The sequence below is a fragment of the Ixodes scapularis genome, unplaced genomic scaffold (genome assembly GCF_016920785.2).
Source record: "Ixodes scapularis isolate PalLabHiFi unplaced genomic scaffold, ASM1692078v2 PGA_scaffold8__174_contigs__length_109621045, whole genome shotgun sequence".
In the NCBI taxonomy this organism is placed as follows: domain Eukaryota; kingdom Metazoa; phylum Arthropoda; class Arachnida; order Ixodida; family Ixodidae; genus Ixodes; species Ixodes scapularis.
Genome location: NW_024609883.1, coordinates 35,350,011 through 35,358,882, shown reverse-complemented (window position 1 = coordinate 35,358,882; position 8,872 = coordinate 35,350,011). Strand labels below are relative to the sequence as shown.

At 51.0% G+C, this 8,872-nt stretch overlaps 1 protein-coding gene across 1 annotated transcript; it reads right to left on the bottom strand.

Annotated features, from left to right (window-relative positions):
* Nucleotides 1-2,131: 2,131 nt before the first annotated feature.
* Nucleotides 2,132-3,496, bottom strand: LOC121833550. Its single transcript, XM_042286954.1, has one exon. The coding sequence runs from the start codon at nt 3,494-3,496 to the stop codon at nt 2,132-2,134; it is 1,365 nt and encodes a 454-aa protein (XP_042142888.1).
* Between the last annotated feature and the right edge of the window lie 5,376 nt (nt 3,497-8,872).

Genomic DNA, 8,872 nt, shown 5'->3' with positions numbered 1-8,872 from the left:
AATTTTGTTTTTGTGTCACCTAGATATTTACAGCTGCTAAGCAATCAAGTGGGTGCGACCAGTAGTCAAAGATAAAGTGTTGTCCGGTTCCATGAGAGATAACGCAACTACTCTACGGCACGTAGTACGAAAACTTAGCATCCATCTCACTAGTCTAGGAAATTAATAACCATACCGGGAAGAACGTTTCGTGGAATCTAATAAGTTATAAGTGCGCGTTTATAACTTTGACCGGCGATGCATGAGCGCATGGGCGCCCGTGGCTTTGACATCCTTACCACAAGGGGTGATCCCCAAATATACCGGATGTTTCTGAAAATAGTTTCAAAAATTCCTACAAATAGGGTGGTTCAGAAGAAAAATAAGCTTTTTCAAGAACAAATTGTTAGTCACTGCGGACGTGAAGAATTTCAACAAGTAAAAACACACTAATTAGCAAAGTTATATTATAAAATTTGCTAATCAACCTCTTAACATATAAAATAAACATATATGGTTCTAATTATAAACTTGCTAAACCACGCCGCGTAGATTAGTGCGCATTAAACCGGAGCGGTGTGGTTTGCAGCATGAACGGCTGCGTCGCTAAGTGCTTTCATAGTTATGCGTCGTTTCTCATGGGGACAAAGTTTCATAGTCTGTCAACTCTCCGTTGTTTTGTGGGGCAGCGACAACGATAGATCCGTGCCGTAAAACGCAAGAAATTTGGTGTAAGATCATGTCTGTTACTGTATCGGCACGGCTAGCATATTCTACACTGACACTTTGCGCACTGTGTTTGTTCTTGTGCCAGTGCAGCCAGTGTCGCCTACATATGTTAGCACTGATGGGACGAATTGGGCCGTTTGCTCGAAGCGCTAACCGCGGCTAAAGTTAGCCGCAGTACCAAGGAGAGGGATTTTTTTTACGTTGCCATGCCGACAATTATCGCGTTCATTTAGGCTTAGGAATGCCCAGAATCGAAACACTATCTAAAAAATGCGCCGATGTCATTGCCCATGCTTTGCGGTTTAATTGAGGTAAGGCAAAGCGAAAGCCTCCTGCACCATTCGTTGCTGACTAACGCGCGCGATATTGCAGCTACAGCGACATATTATTTCCAAAGCGAGCGGCGCTCACTCGCTGGGGCGCCGCCATGTTTCCCCGCATCCCTACCGAGCCAGTCACGTGATTTCAAAATCCCTCACCTAGGTAGTGCGGCTAACTTTAGCCGCAGTTAGTACTTCGAGCAAACGGGCCCTGAAGTGCCATCCCACACCCGTGGGTATGCAGTGCCGATTTCGTTGGGGAGAGAGAGAGAGAGAGAAAAAAAAAAAACTTTATTTAAGAAGTGAGGTCGTTGTTGCCTTCTTGGCGACGCCCTTAAAGGGACAATGAAGACGATTTTATTTAATTTTTTCAAATTGTGTTTTAATGCTTCTTGGGAACATAGCATGCCGCCCAATTTTTTGTAGACATTTATGACGCGTATTTATGTGCCTACGAAAGAAGTAAAGAAACCGAAACTGAACCATCTCCAGTCTCGTTTCTGGTCCTCCGAAAACGGAGGTGAGGTAGGGAGTGACGTCAAGTGTGAATAGTCAGTATCGGTAGTATTTAGGAGATCGAGACACTGGTTACCGCGGTGGCTTATAGCAGCGCGGTGGCGCGGTCGTTGCGCCGACTCTGTCAACATGGACGAATGCCGCTCTCGCGAGCGAGTTCGAGCTTCCGTTCAGTGACCGAACACCAACGGAACGGGAGTACGTGTGTGGCGGCCTCTGCCATCACCCGACGGAGACCGGCCAGCCGGCAACGAGCGGCCCGCATGCCGAAGGACGGACGCGGGGGAGATGCCGAAGGGAAAGCGGCAGCGATCCCGCCGTTCCGGGATCCGGTTCCTCCGTGGACTTCCTCTTTTCGTCGTCAAAGTACACGAACAGCAACCCACACGTGAAGACTAGCGTCGCCCGAACGAATACTGGTCTTCAGTCGACCGTTAGAACAGCCATCTACAGCTACCATTTTGCAAAATCTTTCGAGTTCAGTTCAGAAAGCGTTTATTGGCCATAAAATAAGGGTAAGGGATGGGGGAGTGCGTCGGCGGCTGCGAGGTCTGGACGCTGGCAAAAAAAGAAAAAAATAAACTAGGCTAAATAAAGATATCCAGGTTCGCCTCGTAGATGAAATCTATGAGACTTCGGAGGATGCTTCTCTTGTTGTCCTCTTCGCCTGGCGGGTGTGTCCAACCTTCCAGAGAGGCGACGTTACTCGGTCGGTGCTTCGACCTGGTGATCTTGTATTTGGGGCATTTCCACAACAAGTGAAAAGTGTCCGCCTTGGCACCCATATTGCACTTGGTGCAGGTGCCGGATCTCTTCCCGCGGCTCCAAGATGCTATGCGCGCTGGTGTTAATGTTGTGTCTGTTCTGATCCTGGTCAGGAGGACCTTGGCCCTTCTTCCAAACCCTGTTGGCAGAGGATGGTTTGGTGTTGAGGGAAGTTTCTCCCAGAGTGTTGATTGGTATTCTTGCTTGATTTGGGCACGTTCCTCTCCTGGATCGTACCCTCCATCGTTGCAGTCTTCCTCTCGTGCTCGACTAGCCGGTGCCCGATCGTGGACGGGAGCGTAGCCGTGGTCGTGGTCTTGCAGTGAAGGTGTATCGTCTCGGTCACGGGGAGCGAGAAGGGACGCGCGGGCGAGTCGATGCACCTCTTCGTTGCCGGGTATTCCTGCGTGTGCTGGAACCCAGGCTATTCTCGTAGTCGTGCCTCTTGCTAGTAGCAGTGAGGCGAGTTTCTTGATATTACGCACGTCTACGCTAAGGCTTCTTGATTTTCTGCATTCTTTTACCACTTCCTGAGAGTCCGTAAATATCCGGATATGCTCTGGTGGTGGTTCAGGTAATGCAAGGGCCGTCTCGAGGGCAAGGCGGACTGCTGCAAGTTCTCCCCCTTTCACCGAGGTGCGGGCTGGAAGGTTCTTGGTTGCGCTTGTGCCTAGTGTTGGAAAGATAACAGCCGTGGTCTTTAGAGTGACTGGGCCGTCTATCGAAGCAGTGTCCGTGTATGCAGCCACGATCCCGTTCGTTCCTTCTTCCCACGCCTCCGTCATCTTGATGTGTGCCCTAGCGAGGCGGTCTTGTTGCTTTTTGTCGCCCTTCCGCGTGCTTGGCTTGTTGTCTGTGATTTCTGCGTGATCTTCCCATGGCGGGAGTTCCTGTGGTAGCTTGGGTAGGTCTCCTGTACATCTTAATAGGAGTTCCAGGATCCTTCCCCCTTGTCGTGTGTGCTTAAGTCTCTCCCCGTGTGCGACCGTGCGGGCAACAACGGTTTCGTGTAGGGAGTTAATCTGAGCGTGTTCGTTCAGCTTGCCCAGGGGGCAGAACTTGTGCAGGCCCGTGATTATTCTTTTTGCTTGGTTGTTCAGAGCTTCGAGCTTCTGCCATTGCGCCTTGGTCAGCCAGTAGTGTCGAGCCCCGTAGCAGACACGCGAAACTACTAAAGCTTTGACCATTCTTCTGGCAATTTCTTCTGACGCTACACCCCTTGCGCTACAGATGCGCCGAATGGCATTAAAGGGGTGGTGAAACGAAATTTTAGCGCTGATCTTGTTGCATAAATATGGGCTAGGGACAGACACCACCTCGGAAATATAAATATTGCGCTGTAAAACACAGGAGAACTAATTTTAAACATAATTAAACGATTTCAAATTCTCATCTGGTGGATGGGGGGAAGTTCTCGTGACATCACTTGTGCCAAAATAGCAGCGCCGTTCTGCGGCAATACGGCGTGCCGGCAGAATTCGCCTAAGCCTGAACGCGTTTGCAAAGCCTTGGCGGAGAAAGCCAAAGCGTAGTTGGCCACAGTGAGCTCGTTCTCGTTGCGGCTCTTTGCACGACACGGCCCGAGCATGCTTCTGGCACGGCCGGTATTAGTTGCTGCGAGTCGCGAGCTGCAAGCCGACGTTAAAAAGGATATGTTTGAACTACGAGGGTGTCAGCAAGAGCCACGCAAATGCCAAATACCTGTTCACACTCGGAGCGGACACACGCGTTTGATCGAAGTGCTGGATTCGCTCTGTTAGACCGCGTTTCGGTAAGCGCTTCTGGACCGATCTTTTACGATTGCAACTCGATACTGACATGACACTCGGCAAAGAAAGGTTAGACCGACATCGCGTAGCTCCCACGAACTGCTATAGCTCGACACTGACGTAACGTCGAGTCAGAATAAAAATGGCATACTAATAACAGAGTGTACATACCGAGTTGCCAAGGTAATCCGTATGGCGTTTATTTGAGCTCTATATCACACAAAACAAGGAGATAGAATCAATGAGAGACCCTTTTCGACGACAGCGTTCGTCACCGCTGTCTCGGAAAACAAGGAGATCGAGATGACAAGGGGAAAATATTGACCTCTGAAATTTAGTTCAGGGATCAAACTACTCATCCGGTAAGGGTCCACAAGGGTCGCGCGGGCATATTCCATTCAGCAGGCCAGCCGGTCATGGACAGACGGTCTTGGCCAAGGACCGCCGGAGCAACGGTGCGTCAAGTCGATGTTGCTGCTAGGCCTACTATATTCTGCCGAGCTCGCTCGGTCGGCAGAATCGTGGCTGTTGTAGCTCTACTCGTGTGTTTGTGGATCCTGCGTTCTTGATCGTCGTGGTCTGTTTTAAGTACTCCTTCCTTCTTTCTTGCTGGTTGAAGTCGGGACGCACGAGAAGAGCACGAAGAAAAATAAATGTCCGTTGGTGGCCGATACCAAGTAACTGAGCGACGCTGTCGGCCTTGTTGATTTGATCGTAAAAAGTGCGTAAGACAGCTTCGGAGCTGTCGTAGGATTCTGTCGTAACCTGCGCAAAGGTTACGACAATTTCGTTTCGAGAGCACGGGTTTTCTCTCAAATTTGTCGTACGCACTTTTTTCGTCGTGAATTCGCTTTGAGAATCCGGCCTCAGAGCTGGTTTTGTCAGTGCTGCCGTGGTTGCCGACTTGCCGTGGTCCCGTGGTGCAGCGTGCGTGCAGCCCTTGCACATCTCAAACGGCCACGTTGTCACAGGTCGTAAACCGTCGACGCGCCACCAAGTGGCAACGCTCGTAACCACAACATTCACGCCGTAGCCTTTCCCGACCGGCACAAGTGACGTCACGAATGCGCCCAATATCCCAAGACGCATCGCGCTCTCCGATGGCCGATTTTCGAGCGCGCGCCCAATCGGGCCCATCAGGGTGAAAAATATAGCCATCCGTTCAAAATACAAACGCGCGATTATGATTTATGAATATCATTGATCATATTGAACCTATTTCTGACCACAATAGGCGTATTTCAAGTTTAGCTTCAGTATCCCTTTAAGGGCAGAGTTGCAATGTTTAAGTGTGTCCTGGAGCCAGATGTCTGCCTTACCGGTCTCCTCAATAGTGATCCCTAATATCTTGACAGACGTGGATGGCTCGATTCGCTTGCCTGCAAGAACGAGGTTTAGTTGTTCTGCAATCTTGGCGAGACGGTGTCTTTTCGGTGCGATTACGGTGTAGTTGGTTTTCTCCGGAGAGGCTTGCATTTTCACCCTGCATAGGTGGGCTTCGATTGTATCTAGGCCCGCTTGTAGAGTGTCTTGCTGTCTTGCAATGTCGTCGTTCTTGGTCCATATCGAGACGTCATCCGCGTACACGGTGAAGCCCAAGTTGGGGATCTTTGCAAGTTCGTGAGGCAGGGCTGCCATCGCGACATTAAAGAGCGTTGGTGACAGCACGGAGCCTTGTGGGACTCCGACTCGGTTCACTCTCGGTTCGCTGTCGTGCGAGCCGCAGCGTACCGAGAACGTTCTCCCTTCAAGGAAGTTCTTGACAAAGTTCAGCGGCCTTCCGACTATGCCGAGTCTTCGGGCTTCGTTGATGACTGATGCGTGTGGGACTGAGTCAAAAGCTTTCTTGACATCAATCGCCACAATAGTTCTGATGGTTGCGCGGTTGGGGTTGATGTTTCGTATTACGTCAGCCGATATGAGGGCGAGGCTTTCTTGCGTTCCGAGACTCGGTCGAAACCCTGTCTGGGCGGGGTGGAAGGCGTCCGTAGATTCCAGATGCCATACGATTCTTGCAAGTACCATTCGTTCCATCAACTTGCATGTGCATGACGTTAGAGAGATTGGCCTGTAGCTGGAGAGCGCACCTTTGTCTTTGCCCGGCTTGGGAATTGGAATGACGAGGGAGTGCTTCCACTGCTGGGGAAGTTTGCCAGTTTCCCAGATCTGGTTGATCATGTCTAGGAGTTGTTCTTTCGTGTTGTCTGGGAGGTTTCGTAGCATAGCCATAGTGATTTTGTCTGATCCCGGTGCCGTGTGCAACTTCCCCTGATTCAAGGCACACTCGAGTTCTCCGCGCGTAAAGAGACGGTCCATCTCGTGATCGAAAGCCAGAATTTCTTGATAGTAAGGGGGGGCGCAGCCGGTTAGGTCAGGTTGAGGAAAGAAGAGATCTCCCGACTTTCTGGCCAACTGTTCCTCAGACTTGTTCAGTTTGAGAGCTAGTGTCTGCGTCGCTCCTTTAGTCTTCTTTTTTCCGAGCAAGGCTCGACTCGTAGCCCAGAGCTTCGTGATCGAGGTCTTGTCGGAAAGTGAAGCGCTGTAATCTAGCCAGCGGCGTGAGTCTAGTTTTTGGGCGTACACCTTTGCTTCCACCGTCGCTCTAGTAATAGCTTGCCTGCCTAGTGGGGTTTCGATACTTCTGCACCGCTTGCAGTCGCTTGGCCCAGAGGTTGAGAAGGAAAATATCAGGGTTAGGAGCGTCTTCTTCAACGTTTGTCTTGATTGTGGCTGCCTGCAGGGCGCTGTTGAGGAGGCTCTCGAAGCTGGACTCTTCTGATTTGTCTTCCCTAAGGACGTCCCTGAACCTGTCCCAGTGAACGGTCTTGGCCACTCGTTTCTTCGTCATGTTCTTTACCTTCTTTGTGGGCGAGAACTCAAAGATAATGGGGAAGTGATCGCTGCCCCATGGGTCTGGGAGACACTTCCATTTTTGATGCTGTATGTACTGATTTGTCGTCCATGATAGATCTGGTGTCGTGTCCTTCTGTCCGGCTCCTCCCAGTCTTGTCTTGGTTCCTTTCTTGTTTGCCAATTACAAACGAAATGTTTGCATCTCACCTATTAGATCTTCCGCTCCGTTCGAAGACTGTGCGTAGCCCCACGTTTGGTGTTGGAGGTTGAAGTCTCCGCCGTAGTGCTTCTGCTCTCGGGGGTATACATCGTGCAGATGAGCGATCCATCCGTGGTTCCTTGTATGCGTCTTGTCTCTAAGCGGTCTGTAGTAGAAGCTACCGACAAGATCGGACGCGATTTTCTGAGCTCCCCGAACAAAATGACCAGCACCGAGCTGCCAAATTCGGGCTCATTATTCGGCCTTCCTCGAGGGGTTTTCTCACCAGGAGGACCAGAAGAAAGGCCCACTACTTCGAGCAACGTTCCAGCCACCGATGTAAGCGGTCAGCCCGAAGCCATGGACACGAAGATTGCGAGCAACGCCGAAACCGCCCCTATCGAGGCGGGACCGGCAAGTCTTGCCACTCCGACACTGAAAAAGCCAACAATGGAGTGCCCCGCCGTTGTATGCTTCGGTGAGCCCTCCACGATTCCAAACACGGCTTTTTCAGTTGAACAAGCTGTAAGGTCCCTTCTCGCGAGTATCCCGAGGGAGAACCTTTTAGACATATTCAAGGACATACTTGGAGAAACCCATGAAATTGTGCCAACCAAAACGAAGAAGAAGAAATCGGCTTCAAAGAAAGCTCCGATAAACCCTCTAGGTACAAAACAAACGCAAGAAGCGCCGGCCGCAGCCGGCACCACACCCATACCAGACACAACGCCGCATGCAGTGGAGAACAAGCGCGCCAGTTCGATACCTGCGGGGACACTCGCACCACCATCGAACGCGGTCAGCGAGATGCCACCTGCTACACGAGAGGAACCTGAGGACACGGTTGGTTGGACCCAGGTGACGTATAAGAAGAAAAGGAAACGGGTCCGAGGGGACCCGACACAGCAAACTTCCGAGGAAGCCAAGTCAACCCGGCGCTGGCAGTACGAGTATAAGATCCGTTTGACGCGTTCACAAATCTCGATCAAGCCCCTACTTCGACTACTCAAAATGCACCTCACGGGCACTCACATCTCCACGGCCTTCACAATGCATCTCATAGAAAAGGCTAACACGATTTCGGTCCGCACAGATTCGAAAGAGTTAGCCGAGACTCTTGAGAAGATCACAGAGATCTGCACTGAAGAGAAAGGCAAGATACCCATACAAGTCTTCAGGACTTATGGGAGTACACACAGCAAGGGTGTCATTTATGACATATATCCCAAGGAAGAGGACCCGCAAGACGACGTCCTCAATTCGGAAATTGAGTCAGAAAAGCCTCACGTGGTAGCCGCTCGAAGACTAGGCAAGTCAAACACGGCGGTCCTCACGTTCGATGGAGAGAAAACGCCTCGATCTGTTCTTTACGGCAAGAGGTACATGCGGGTATTCCCGTTCAAACCGAAAGCAGTAACCTGCGGGCACTGCCACCGTCTAGGACACAAGTTCGATATATGCCCGAACACGGCAGTGTGCCCTATATGCGGAACCGACCATCCAAGACCAACGGACCCGACCCAGGGACCTGGATGTACCGACACTACACCCTACTGCCAGGGATGTAAAAAGAAGGGCCACCTCGGAACCCACCGCAAATGCCCCACATGGCAGGAAACCAACAAAAGGATGCGGAAAGACATCAAGAGTTTCAGAGAACAGCACAAGCTGCAACAGCAACAACAGGAGATAGGAAATAGACCAGTCAAGACCCCGGTACCACCCAGTGAGAACCTGTGGGC

Coding starts and splice junctions, on each gene's coding strand:
- LOC121833550 (XM_042286954.1), bottom strand. CDS start 3,496: ATGGTCAAAGCTTTAGTAGTTTCGCGTGTCTGCTACGGGGCTCGACAC.